This window comes from Mobula hypostoma, assembly GCF_963921235.1.
Source record: "Mobula hypostoma chromosome 5 unlocalized genomic scaffold, sMobHyp1.1 SUPER_5_unloc_4, whole genome shotgun sequence".
NCBI lineage: Eukaryota > Metazoa > Chordata > Chondrichthyes > Myliobatiformes > Myliobatidae > Mobula > Mobula hypostoma.
The window spans coordinates 74,417-88,327 of NW_026948116.1; the positions used below are offsets into that span (position 1 = coordinate 74,417).

The 13,911-nt window shown below is 53.6% G+C and overlaps 1 protein-coding gene across 1 annotated transcript; it reads left to right on the plus strand.

Moving 5' to 3' along the window:
• The first annotated feature begins 2,663 nt into the window (after positions 1 to 2,663).
• Positions 2,664 to 12,680, plus strand: LOC134341127 (procollagen C-endopeptidase enhancer 2-like). Its single transcript, XM_063038900.1, has 9 exons — positions 2,664 to 2,812; positions 3,677 to 3,785; positions 4,264 to 4,522; positions 5,226 to 5,350; positions 7,608 to 7,744; positions 8,608 to 8,783; positions 9,102 to 9,182; positions 11,496 to 11,663; positions 12,440 to 12,680. Exons 1-9 carry the CDS (start codon positions 2,739 to 2,741, stop codon positions 12,568 to 12,570), a joined length of 1,260 nt encoding a protein of 419 aa, XP_062894970.1. The 5' UTR covers positions 2,664 to 2,738; the 3' UTR covers positions 12,571 to 12,680.
• The last annotated feature ends 1,231 nt before the right edge of the window (positions 12,681 to 13,911 follow it).

Genomic DNA, 13,911 nt, shown 5'->3' on the forward strand with positions numbered 1-13,911 from the left:
TTTGATTGGTTTATTGTGATCCTCTGCTGGGATTCTGAAGGAGTCTCTGATCATCGGGACCTTGAGAGGAAAAGAAATTGGTTTCTGCAGGGACACCTGATGAAGCCCTACCCTGTCCGGCCCGTCCGACCCGGTGCGGTCCGTCCGTCCCTGTCTGGACTGTCCCGGCCAGTCTGATCCGGTCCGGCCCGTCTGACCCTGTCAGGACTTGTCTCAATCTATGTAACCCCAACGCTCGCTGTCCCAGCCAGGGGGCAGATGAAAGTTCCTGAAGCAGCGGTGTAACAGTAGGTGGTGCTGTCGCACACAGGATCTCAGTCATCTATTGGCAGAAGGAGCAGGCCACTCGGCTCCTCTGTCCTGTCCTGTCACGGCAGATATCCTACTTCGGCTTTGTTCCCCTGCAAGACCCGCATGTCCCTGCATTGCATCGATATCCAGAAATCCTGACTGCCGTTCTGACACACAGCATACATCGCCATCGGGGAGAGAATTCCCCGGATCCCCACCCTCGGGGGAGAGAATTCTCCGGATCCCCATCCTCGGAGAGAGAATTTCCTAGCTTCCCTACCTAGGGGAGACGAATTCTCTGGATTCAAACCTCGGGGTAGAAAATTCATTGGATTCCCAAACTCGGAGAAGTGAATTCCCCGGATCCCCGCCCTCGTGCGGAGAATTCCTTGGATCCCCACCCGGAGGGAACAGAATTTCCTGGATTCTCAACCCAGACTCTCAGATCCCGTGTGGATGTCCGGTGACCTCGGTTCTCGCGCCCGACAGTGAGGAGGGTGACCGACTCCCTCACACCTGAATTAAAGAGAGTATCGATCGATTAGACAGATGCCCCGCATCCCAGCGCACAGTCTGGTAGGCCGTCGCATTCCCTCTGTCCATCCTGAGAAAAATATTTGGGCTGCACTGACACCACCCCAGCAGTGTGTGACAGTGCGGTGTGGAGGGAGCTTCACTCTGTATCTGACCCCGGGAGTGTGTGATGGATGGTGTGGAGGGAGCTTCACTCTGTGTCTGACCCCGGGAGTATATGATGGGACAGTGTGGAGAGAGATTCACTTTGTGTCTGACCCAGGGAGTGTGTGATGGGACGGTGTGGAGGGTGTTTCACTCTGTGTCTGACCCCGGGAGTGTGTGATGGGACAGTGTGGAGAGAGATTCACTCTGTGTCTGACCCCGGGAGTGTGTGATGGGACAGTGTGGAATTCCTGTCCTGAATGGACAGTAGAAGTTCGAGACCGACTGTTTTCGGGGGCAGGTTTCACGAGAATCTGAAAGGAGGGGGTGAATGTGGAGTGGGATGCGGTGAGAATGGGACAGCAGCCAGGACGGCCGAGTGGCCACCTGCTCCAGACCCGTGTGATCGGGTCGTGCCCCGTGCCCTCTTTGACCCACTCTGTGCCTCCTCGATTCAGCACTGGCTCTAGAATGTTCCTCCATCTTTGAGGGATGCACTCCTTCCTCGGTAACCACAGTGCGACCTCCGGTTAGGTGGAAAGGGTTTGAAGATGCTTCGGGGCCTTCGTTGGGATGGTGGGTTTACAGGGGAAGGGGCGGAGGCGAGGTGGGGTGACGGGATCAGCAGGAAGGTTTCTCCGACGGAGAAACCAGCGGACGTGCCGGGGAGGGGGAGTCGCGGGTGATTTATTCCGGGGAGTGGGGTGATACCAGTAACATTCTCCCTGAGAGGGTGAGGAAAGCAGAGACCCTGACAACGGCAAAGCAATCACCGAGGCCGGGGGCGTGGGGCCGAGTGCTGATTAATGGGATTGGTTTAGACAGGTAGGTAGGTAGGTCGAAGGGAAGTCTGAGCGGAACTGCCCCAGTTCTCCAATCTCCCACTCCCCAATTACACAGAATGTCTGGTGAAGACGGGTTGAAGGAGCTCGGGCTTTTCTCTCTGGAGCGAAGGAGAATGAGAGAGCTGTACAAGATGATAAGAGGCACTAACTGATTGAACAGCCAGAATCTTTCCCAGGGTGGAAATGGCTAATGTCCGGGGGCATAATTTCATAATTTTAAGGTGATTGATGTATAGTGGAAGCGGGGTGGTGTCAGGGGTAGGTTTTTTTTACACGGAAAGAGGTGGATGTGAGAAACACTCTGCTAGGGGTGGTGGTAGAGGCAAGTACATTGGGGCATTTATGAGACTCTTAGACGGGGCATGGATGTTAGAAAATGAGGGGGTATAAGGGGAAAGGGTTAGATTGTCTTAGAGTAAGTTAGTCGGTACAACACCATACGGTGCTGTAGTGATCTGTTTAGTTCACTACCATCTCTCTCTCATCTGGTACAGTGTGGCCTGTTCCCCCATTCCCCGCTGTCTGGGACACTCTGGCCCGTCTCTCCACGTCTGGCACCGCCCGAGTCTACCCCACGCTACCTGACCTGCTGAGCTGAAGTGGACAACAGAGCTGTCTTTGGGAGAGAGGCGTGCGGGAGGGGGAAAGGGGGAGTGGGGGTAAGGACAGGGGGAGGGTGGTGTTGGAGACGGAGACACCCCACCCTTCGCCTGGGGCTTCCAGGCCCTCGGGCTGTGTACTCTGGGCGGCTTCCAACATTCCTGACCCCTGCCGGGCAAAACAGCGGAAAACCACAACATCTGGCAGCAATTATCCGGCTGCCGAGGGCGGGAGCTGGGGGCCAGGATTGGACGAGACAGAGATCCTCCTTCATTACCCCCCTCCCCTCCCCTCCACCCTCTCTGTCAGTCGGAGCTCAGAGCCATGGAGAAGCAAGTGTTCCTGCTCGGGGTCTTCCTGCATCTGGCCACTGCCCAGCGGACTGACAACACCACCAGGTAGGGGTCCGCTCGGGTCACACAGCGGCGCGGGGCAGGGCTGCGGTGCGGGAGTTGAAACGTTGCCCCACGCCCCCTCACTCGTCTGTCTGTGTGTCACGGGGGCTTGAGTGTGAGAGCATGTGTGTTACAGGGTCGTGAGTGTGGGTGTACAGGGGTGCGAGTATGAATGTGCGTGTGCTACAGAGGTTAAGTGTCAGCGTGTGTTTTACGCGGGCGTGAGTTTGAGTTTGCGTGTGTGTTAGGAGTGTAAGCGTGTGATTATGTGTCATGGGCGCGAGTGTGAGTATCAGCGGTGTGAGTAGGTAGTGGTGGGTGTGTCTCAGTGGTGTTTGTGTGTGTCACGAGTGTGAGGATATCACAGGGAAATGTACGTGGCACAGGGTGTGAATGCGCTGCAGGGCACATTGCCTCATGAGTGTGTGTGAGTGTGTTCGTAGCATGGGTGTGTAAATGAGGTGTGTTACACGAGTGAACACGTTGTGTTGAGTGTGTGGCTGAGTAAACGTGTAAGGTGAATCTGGTTGTGGATACACAGCCTGGGATATTCCACAGTGTCACTGCACGGAGGTAGGAGCTGAGGTGTGTTGGGAGTTTGGAGGGGTGGGTCGAGAGGAGTTCACTCGGGTTTGGGGCACGCTTGGACAGTTTGGTGGGTGGGGCTCTATGGGGAGAATTGGAGATTGCCTCAAATTGGGGAGGTTGCGTGGATTTTCAGAGAGTTGGAACTGATTTAAAGGGGGTTCAGAAGTGGGTTGGGGGGATTAGTGAATGGGTTTGAAGGGGCTGTATCAATTTGGGTGGGTGTTTGGGGGAATCTGCAGTTAATCCCTCCCCCACTGAGGTTGATGTGTTGTGTTCCAGGCCAGTGTTCCCCTGTGGGGGACAATTATCCGGCAACCAGGGCCACGTGGCGAGTGAGTCATTCCCTGCAGCATATCCCCCCAACAGTAACTGCTCCTGGACCATCACGGTGAGTAATTTGGGCAAGGGTCAGGGGCTGTAGGTCAAAATGTGGAGTTGGGCCATGAGTGAGAGGATGGCAGTTGGGTCATGGCTCAGAGGGTTGGCGTCAGGGGTCATGGATCAGAGGGTGGGGTTATTTGGTATTGTGTATCAGTGGATGGAGAGTTGCAGTTATGGGTCAGAGGGTGAGGAGTGATGTCAGGTCATGGCATGATTCAGGGGTCAAGGGTCAATGTAAATCAAAAAGATCAGGCAGGCAGGGTTCAGAGGTGAGGGGTGGAGGGAAAAAAAGGTCTATAGACACGATGCCTCCACCCAAGAGCGGAGGAGGGGTGGAGATTTGTGTGTGGGACCATCCCCCGTGTGAGTGTCAGTTTGTTTATGGGTCTATCCCCTAGTGAAGGCCAGTATGTGTGTGTGGGATGGTTCTTCAGTGGGCTGTCTCCCTGCCCTGCACTGACCCCTTGGCCCATTGCCCACCCCAGGTTTCCCCAGGACAGGTGGTTCACCTGTCGTTCCGTCACCTGGACCTTGAGTCGAACCCCACCTGCCGCTACGACCACGTCAGCATTTACAACGGACAGTCACCATCGGCTGAGAGACTGGGCCGGTTCTGTGGGACCATCCGGCCAGGAGCCCTCGTCTCCACTGGAAACACCATCCATATCGTCATGGAGTCCGACAGTGACTCCGCCGGGAAGGGCTTCCTCGCCGTGTACACAGCTGGACTACCACCCACTACAGGTGTGAGCACCCGTCACTCTGTCAGTCGGAATGGGAACGTGTGAGGTGGAAACAGTCAGACTGAAGGGTGGATGGAGTGGGGGCTGGGAAGAGTTGGCAGGGAGCAGGGGCACAGGGGTGCACTTTGACCAGGGAGGGGGTTTCGGGTGGGAACTGTTGGAGCAGGAGGGGCGAGTGAATGGTGGAACAGTCAGACCATAAGAGTGCAGGGGAACAGTAGGTATGTGGGGGGAACAGTCAGACCGGGAGATGGCAGGGAATAGGGGAACAAGCGGACTGGGTGGGGGCAAGGGGGAACAGTCAGATTGGGAGATGGCAGGGAATAAGGAAACAGTCGGACTGGGTGGGGGGAAGGGGGAACAGTCAGACTGGGAGATGGCAGGGAACCGGGGAACAGTCGGACTGGGTGGGGGCAAGGGGGAACAGTCAGATTGGGAGATGGCAGGGAATAAGGAAACAGTCGGACTGGGTAGGGGGAGGGGGAACAGTCAGACTAGGAGATGGCAGGGAACAGGGGAACAGTCAGACTGGGTGGGGGGAAGGGGAACAGTCAGATCGGGAGATGGCAGGGAATAGGGGAACAGTCAGACTGGGTGGGGGCAAGGGGGAACAGTCATACCATGAGGGCAGGGAACAGGGGAACAGTTAGACTGGGAGGGGCAGGGAACAGGAACAGTCGGACTGATGGGTTGTGTCTCTGCAGAGAGCCAGTTCTGCGGGGGGAAGCTGGTCAAACCTCAGGGGTCCTTCACGACCCCCAACTGGCCGGACAAAACATATCCCACTGGCATCACCTGTACCTGGCACATCGTTGCCCGGCCCCATCAGGTATGGCAGCACCTTCCCTCGGTGTCTCCACTCCTCCCTCTCACTTCCTCTCCATTTCTCCATCTCCCCCCCTACCCCTCTCCCCCTCTCCCCCCTCCCCCTCCCCCTCCCCCTCTCTCCCCCCTCTCCCCCTCTCTCCCCATCTCCCCGTCTCCCCCTCTCCCCCCTCCCCCTCTCCCCATCTCCCCCTCTCTCCTCTCTCCCCCTCTCTCCCCCTCTCTCCCCATCTCTCCCTCTCCCCCTCTCCCCGTCTCCCCCTCTCTCCTCTCTCCCCCTCTCTCACCCTCTCTCCCCATCTCTCCCTCTCCCCCTCCCCGTCTCCCCCTCTCACCCTCTCTCCCCATCTCTCCCTCTCCCTCTCTCCCCCCTCTCTCCCTCCCCGTCTCCCCCTCTCCCCCTCTCTCACCCTCTCTCCCCATCTCTCCCTCTCCCTCTCTCCCCCCTCTCTCCCCCTCTCTCCCCCACACTCCATCCTCCCTCCTGCGTCGTGGTTGCAGTGACACTATTACAGAGCCAGTGATCCGTGTTCCACTCCCACCACTGTCTGGAAAGAGTTGGCATGTTCTCCCTTTGACCGTGTGGGTTTCCTCCAAGCTCCTCGTATGGGTTAGGGTTCATCATTTGTGGGTGTGCTATGTTGGTGCATCAACTCTCATGGGCTGCTCCCAGTGCATCCTCATACTGTGTTGGTCAGAGCCACAGAACATTACAGCACAGAAACAGGCCTTTTGGCCCTTCTTGGCTGTGCCGAACCATTTTTCTGCCTAGTCCCACTGACCTGCACCTGGACCATATCTCTCCATACACCTCCCATCCATGTACCTGTCCAGGTTTTTCTTAAATGTTAAAAGTGAGCCCGTATTTACTACTTCATCTGGCAGCTCATTCCACACTCCCACCACTCTCTGTGTGAAGAAGCTCCCCCTAATGTTCCCTTTAAACTTTTCCCTCTTCATCCTTGACTCATGTCCTCTGGGATTTTTTCTCCCCTACCCTCAGTGGAAAAAGCCTGCTTGCATTTACTGTATCTATAGCCATCATAATTTTATATACTTCTATCAAATCTCCCCTCATTCTTCTACGCTCCAGGGAATAAAATCCTAATCTATTCAACCTTTCCCTGTTACTCAGTTTCTCAAGTCCCGGCAACATCCTTGTTAACCTTCTCTGCACTCTTTCAACCTTATTTATATCCTTTCTGTAATTTGGTGACCAAAACTGAACACAATACTCCAGATTCGGCCTCACCAATGCCTTATACAACCTCACCATAACATTCCAACTCTTATACTCAATACTTTGATTTATAAAGGCCAATATACCAAAAGCTCTCTTTACGACCCTATCTACCTGTGATGCCACTTTTAGGGAATTTTGTATCTGTATTCCCAGATCCCTCTGTTCTACTGCACTCCTCAGTGCCCTACCATTTACCTTGTATGTTCTACCTTGGTTTGTCCTTCCAACGCGCAATACCTCACACTTGTCTGTAGTAAACTCCATCTGCAATTTTTCAGCCCATTTTTCCAGCTGCTCCAAATCCCTCTGCAAGCTTTGAAAACCTTCCTCACTGTCCACTACACCTCCAATCTTTGTATCATCAGCAAACTTGCTGATCCAATTTACCACATTATCATCCAGATCATTGATATAGATGACAAATAACAATGGACCCAGCACTGATCCCTGTGACACACCACTGGTCACAGGCCTCCATTCAGAGAAGCAATCCTCCACTACCACTCTCTGGCTTCTTCCATTGAGCCAATGTCTAATCCAATTTACTACCTCTCCATGTATACCTAGCGACTGAATCTTCCTAACTAACCTCCCATGCGGGACCTTGTCAAAAGCCTTACTGAAGTCCATGTAGACAACATCCACTGCCTTCCCTTCATCCACTTTCCTGGTAACCTCCTCAAAAAACTCTAATAGATTGGTCAAACATGACCTACTACATACAAAGCCATGTTGACTCTCCCTAATAAGTCCCTGTCTATCCAAATACTTGTAGGTCCTATCTCTTAGTACTCCTTCCAATAATTTACCTACTACCGACGTCAAACTTACCGGCCTATAATTTCCCAGATTTGAAAGTTTCAAATTGTTGTTGAAAGTTTCGAGGTACATGTGACAAATCAAGCTAACCTTTAATCTAATGTTTATCCCCATCTTCTTTCCAATTCCCCTTGCCTTCTGAATTCCTGCCATGCTGCCAACCTCCAATCCCACCCCTACCCCTCTCCCCTCCCTCCAGTATGTGGAGCTGAATTTTGAGAAGTTTGCGATTGAAGATGACACTTACTGTCGCTACGATTATGTCACTATCTACAACGGGGACAGAAGCGAGGAGGGACAACGGCTGGGCCGGTTCTGTGGAAGCACCCTGCCTGGGTGAGTTCCCTGTCCCCCTGCATCATTCTCCAACCCTCACGCCCTCCACCACAGACTCCAATACCCCTACCTCAACCCCCTCTCCCACCGTCCTCACCTATGTCACACCAATTTTCCGCACCCCCACGCACCTCCTTCAGCATGTTTCCACACTCCCACCAGCACAACTCTGAATACTTCACTCTTGTACACCCGGTGACAGGCGAACCTCCTGCAGGTTATGGATGCAACACCGGGTAGCTCCAGCAGAGCACTGGGGCAGCCACAGGTGGAGTTTTGGCTTGTGGAACGCAAAGGTTATAAGCAGAGTTCAGGCACTAAAGGCAAAGCATTGGGGGAGGGAGTCTACAGGCAGAGTGTTGGTTGTACATGGGTAGGCTGGAATGCATGGGCTACAGTTGTGTCATTGCGACAGGCTAATAGGCGGAAGCGGGGACTACAGATAGAGTGGAGGGGCTACAGGCAAAAACATTGCTGTGGGCTACAGGCAGAATGCAGGACTACAGATAGAGTGGAAGGGCTACAGGCAAAACATTGCTGTGGGATACAGGTGGAGTGTAGGGGCTACAGGCAGAACATTGCTGTGGACTACAGGCAGAGTGGAGGAGTTACAGGTAGAACATATTGGTGTGGGCTAAAGGTGGCATGTAGGGGCTACAGACAGAATGGAGGGGTTATAGGTACAACAGTAGTATGGGCTACAGACAGCTTGGAAGGGCTACAGGCAGACCATTGGTGTGGGCTACAGGTGGAGTGGAGGGGTACAGGCAGAGGGGATGGGCTACAGCCAGAGTGCGGGGGCTACAAACAGAGTGTCAGGTAACTACAACCTGAGTGTGATGCTAATCTTTTTCCACTGAAAGTTCCATCACATCTGAGGGGAGCGAGCTGCTGGTCCAATTTGTGTCAGACCTGAGTGTCACGGCCGATGGGTTTTTGGCAAAGTACGACGTGAGGCAAAGGAACGGCGTGGCCTTGCAACCAGAACCAACCTCCCCCCCCACCACCACCACCACCACCAAGGCACCCAGGAGAAAAGGTACAGACTTCTCCTGCCTGTCTACAGTCGGACCGGGAGCCCGGATATCTGTGAATGCACTGGTTGTGGATGGACGGTGACCCAAACACCCGGAGCGTCCGGTGTTCTCTCCTCCCTCTCTGCCCCTCCTCCCTTTCTGCCCCTCCTCCCTCTCTGCCCCTCCTCCCTCTCTCCCCTCCTCCCTCTCTCTTCCCACTCACTCCACCCTTCCCCCAACCCTCTCCCCCACCCCTTTCTTTCCCTTTCTCTATCCTGTCTCAGTGTTGAGTGTACCCCTGTGAACTAATACTGCTATGCTCTCTGCCTTCTGCCTCTCAGGTCACCCCAAAGGCACCATGTGTCAAACCAAATGTCGGCGCCAAGGGACCCTCCAGAGCAACTTCTGTGCCAGTGACTTCGGTGAGTGATGTCATGGGGGGACGTGGAACCCTCTCACCTCTTCCTGAAGCTTGACCCTACCCTGAATCCCCCCCCTTCCTGAACCTTGATCCTTCCCTGACTCCCACCTCTTCTTGAACCTTGACCCTTCCCTGACTCCCACCTCTTCCTGAACCTTGACCTTTTCCTGACTCTCACCTCTTCCTGAACCTTGACCCCACCCTGAATCCCAGCCTGCGTCTGGGCAACCACAATAATGTGCAGGATATCTGTCTGTGACATAGGCCAGGAGGGTGTGGAGTGTTGTCTGGGACGGGGTCATTCTGCTGTGGAGAGAGGTGGGGTCTGTTCTCACTGGAGCAGGTGGGTGGGGGGGGGGAAATTACCTGATGGAGATGTACAGCACCTGAGGGGCGCTAGTGGGACTCATTGACCCGTGGTTAAAGAGGTCTGACACCGGGGGAGGGGAGTTGGGTTACAGAGAGGAGATCAGTGTCAGCAAAAGGAGAGACAACAGGTGGAGAAATGGGATTAGTGCCGATGGGTCAGTATGGTTACGGCAGACCGAAGGGCCTGTCTGTGAGTCATGTGGTTCTGTGACTCTGAGAAAGGGTGAGATTACCATCAGCTAGTGGCTAAGATCTCCCCTGATTGTGGGGAGCTGGAGAGGGGGATATCTCAGTCAATGGTGGGACACTGCGGACTGCAATAGAACATGGGGAATCTGGGAATACTAATCCATAATTCCTTGAAAGTCATAAGGAAAGGTTTTGGCACATTAGCCTTCATAAATCAAAGTATTGAGTACGGGAGATGGATGTTATGTTGAAGTTGTATAAGACGTTGGTTAGGCCCAAACTTGGACTACAGGAAAGACGTGAAAAAGATTAGAAGTGTGCAGAGACTATTTACAAGGATGTTACGTTACTGGAACTTGAGGACCTGAATTAAAGGGAAAGGTTGAGTAAGTTATGATATTATTCCCTGGAGCGTAGAAATGTAGAAGATTTAGAGGAGATTTGATAGATGTATACAAAGTTAAGGTGGGTATAGATAGGGTTAATGCAGGCTGTTTTCATTGAGGCTGCATGAGACTAAACTAGAGGTCATGGGTGAAAGGTGAAAGGTGAAATGTTTAAGGGGATTGTGAGGGGTAACTTCTTCACAGAGGCTGGTGAGAATGGAATGAGCCGCCAGCGGAAATGGTGAATGCAGGGTTGGTTGCAGCATTTAAGAGAAGTCTGGTTAAGTACATGGATGAGAGGGGTATGGAGAACTGTGGTCCAGATGCAGGGAGCAGGTCGATGGGAGAAGGCAGAGTAACTGTTCAGCACAAACTAAATGGACTGAAGAGTCGGTTTTGAGCTGTGCTGCTCTACGGGAGCCAACAGCACTGTGCCAGTGAGTGCAGTGAGCCAATGGCACTGTGCCAGTGAGTGCAGTGAGCCAATTGCACTGTGATGGTGAGTGCAGTGAGCCAACAGCACTGTGCCAGTGAGTGCAATGAGCCAATTGCACTGTGCCAGTGAGTGCAATGAGCCAATTGCACTGTGCCAGTGAGTGCAGTGAGCCAATTTCACTGTGCCAGTGAGTGCAGTGAGCCAACAGCACGGTGCCAGTGAGCCAATGGCACTGTGCCAGTGAGTGCAGTGAGCCAAGTGCTTTGTGCCAGTGAGTGCAGTGAGCCAATGGCACTGTGCCAGTGAGTGCAGTGAACCAATTGCACTGTGCCAGTGAGTGCAGTGAGCCAACTGCACTGTGCCAGTGAGTGCAGTGAGCCAATTGCACTGTGCTAGTGAGTACAGTGAGCCAATGGCACTGTGCCAGTGAGTGCAGTGAGCCAATTGCACTGTGCCAGTGAGTGCAGTGAGCCAATTGCACTGTGCCAGTGAGTACAGCGAGCCAATTGCACTGTGCCAGTGAGTACAGTGAGCCAATGGCACTGTGCCAGTGAGTGCAGTGAGCCAATTGCACTGTGCCAGTGAGTGCAGTGAGCCAATGGCACTGTGCTAGTGAGTACAGTGAGCCAATTGCACGGTGCTAGTGAGTGCAATGAGCCAAAGGCACGGTGCCAGTGAGTACAGTGAGCCAATTGCACTGTGCCAGTGAGTGCAATGAGCCAAAGGCACGGTGCCAGTGAGTACAGTGAGCCAATTGCACGGTGCTAGTGAGTGCAATGAGCCAAAGGCACGGTGCCAGTGAGTACAGTGAGCCAATTGCACTGTGCTAGTGAGTACAGTGAGCCAATGGCACTGTGCCAGTGAGTACAGTGAGCCTATGGCACTGTGCCAGTGCTGAAACAGTTTCTGTCACTGATTCTTTCCTTCTCCACAGTGATCTCCGGGAAGGTAGTGAGCCTCAGCCCTCTAGGGCAGGGTCTACAGGCCACCATCTCTATCATCCACACCTACAAGACGGGCAGCTTGGCGATGCGGGAGGTGCAGGGCAAGACACTGGCCAAGATGCTGCTGGTCTGTCGGAGATGTCCCAACCTGAAGAAAGGTAGGACTGGGAGAGATTGTGGGATGTGGAGCTGACTCCAATGTTGTCTGTCCCTTGTGGGTACAGGCACATACAGAATGTTCCCTGTCCCCATGGGTACAGTTACATGGGATGTTTTCTGATCCCTGTGGATAAAGCTACACACGGGCTGCTGTCTGTCCCCTGTGGGTACAGGTACATCAACCGTTGCCTGTTCCCTGTGGGTACAGGTCCATCCTCAATGGGTACAGGTAGACACGGCTGCTGTCCATCCTCAATGGGTACAGGTACATCGACTGTTATCTGTGCCTTGTGGGGCAAGTACACCAATTGTTGTCTGTCCTCCTTGGGTAAAGGTATACTCTGACTGTTGTCCATCCTCAATGGGTACAGCTACACAGCAACTCCCATCTGTCTCCCACAATTACAGACATACACTGCCTCCTGTGGGTACAGGCACATTCTGATTTCACCCTGCCCCCAATGAGTACAGTCTGTCCCCCATGGGTACAGGCAATTCTGTTTGTCCCCACAAGTACAGGCACACATGGACTGCCGTCTGCCCCCTGTGGGTACAGGCACATTCTGATTCCCCCCGCCCCCATTGAGTACAGACACATGTTGTCTGTCCCCTGTGGGTCCAGGTACACACTCATGCCTGTCCCCATGGGTACAGCTACACACTGACTGTTGTGGGTATGGGCACATTCTGAACCTCCCCCCTCCCAGTGACTACAGGCACTGAATGCCTGTCCCCACGGGTACAGCCACACACTGACTGTTGTCTGTCCCTGCAGGTGTCAGGTACACCCTGATGGGTATTGTGGATGCCCAGGGTCGAGGACGGATCCCCCCGAACAGCTTCTTCCTGATCTACAAACCACAGCAGCACCAAGTGCTGACCAAACTCACCAAGCGCCGGTGCTGAGGGGGCAGGTGCAGGACGCCCCCTCCCCTCCCGTCCCCATTACCCCTCCCGGTCCAACGCTCTCATTGCCTCTCATCGGTGTGCTTGAAGTTGTCAATAAAGTTTCTGCAATCAAATGTAGTTCTGCTCTCATTTTGTGGCGATGTCTGCCTGAGGTCCACCAGCAATGAACCACAGTTCCACACTCCTCCAGGGAGGCAGCCAGCGTCCCCGGTGAATCTGGCCAGGGGACAGTCAGCCTGGGAGGGGTCAGGCCTCACTCGGAAGAAGGTGGGTGTTGGGCGTCTGTCACCCACTCTAACCCATCCCAAGACACTGCTGTAGGGTCCTGGATCTGTGCACCACAGTGACAGGTCACTGGGGGCGGTGGGGGGGAGACAGGGTCATATCACTCTACTGCATTTACTCATGCTCCCAGCTCCTTGGAGAGTGAAGCTGCCCACGTCTGGACAATGGATAGTGTGATGTGCTGAGTGGCATATGCATCAGAGGAACAGCCATTTGGCCCATCACTTCTTTGCTGAACAGGATGCTAATTTAAACTAAATCCCATTTTCCAGCACATGATCCATATCCCTCCATTCCCAGCCTATTCACATCCCTGTCTAACTGCCTCTTAAGGATCTTTCACATCTGCTTCCACCTAGCAGCTCGTTCTGGACACTCACCCCACTCTCTGAAAAAAACTGGTCCACAAATCCCCTTTAAGCTTTCCCTCTCTCATTTTAAACCTATGCCCTCGAGTATTTGACATTTCCACAGGAGGAAAATACCCTCCTATCCCGGTGGACCTCTGCTAACTCTTTTCCCTGATCCTCTGGGAAAATACCATCCTACCCAGGCAGCATCTTGTGAACCTCTGCTAACCCTATTCCAAAGCAGCTACACCCTTCTTGTCATAGGGCATAGGGTATCCTGGACTTAATGTGATACTCCAAGTGTGGCCTGACGTGGCTTCTTCACCTTTATACTAAGCTCCCTGACTGGAGAGGGCAAGTGAGTTTGGAATCTGCACCCACAATCCCCCTACATCAGGGGTTCCCAACCTTGGGTCTATGGAGCTTCTTAGTTAATGGCCGGGCTCCATGGGATATACCACAGCTCTGTAGCAATGCTTCTAAGGGTTCTGACATTACGGGAAGGATGTGGAACCTTTAGAGAGGATGCAGAGGAGATTTCCCAGGATGCTACCTGGATTAGAGGGCATGTTTTGTGAGGATAGGTTGAGCGAGCTAGGGCTTTTTCTTTGGACCAAAGGAAGATGAGAGGTGACTTGATAGAAGATAAACACATAGGTCGAGTGGACAACCTGAGACTATCTCCCAGGACGGAAATAGCTAA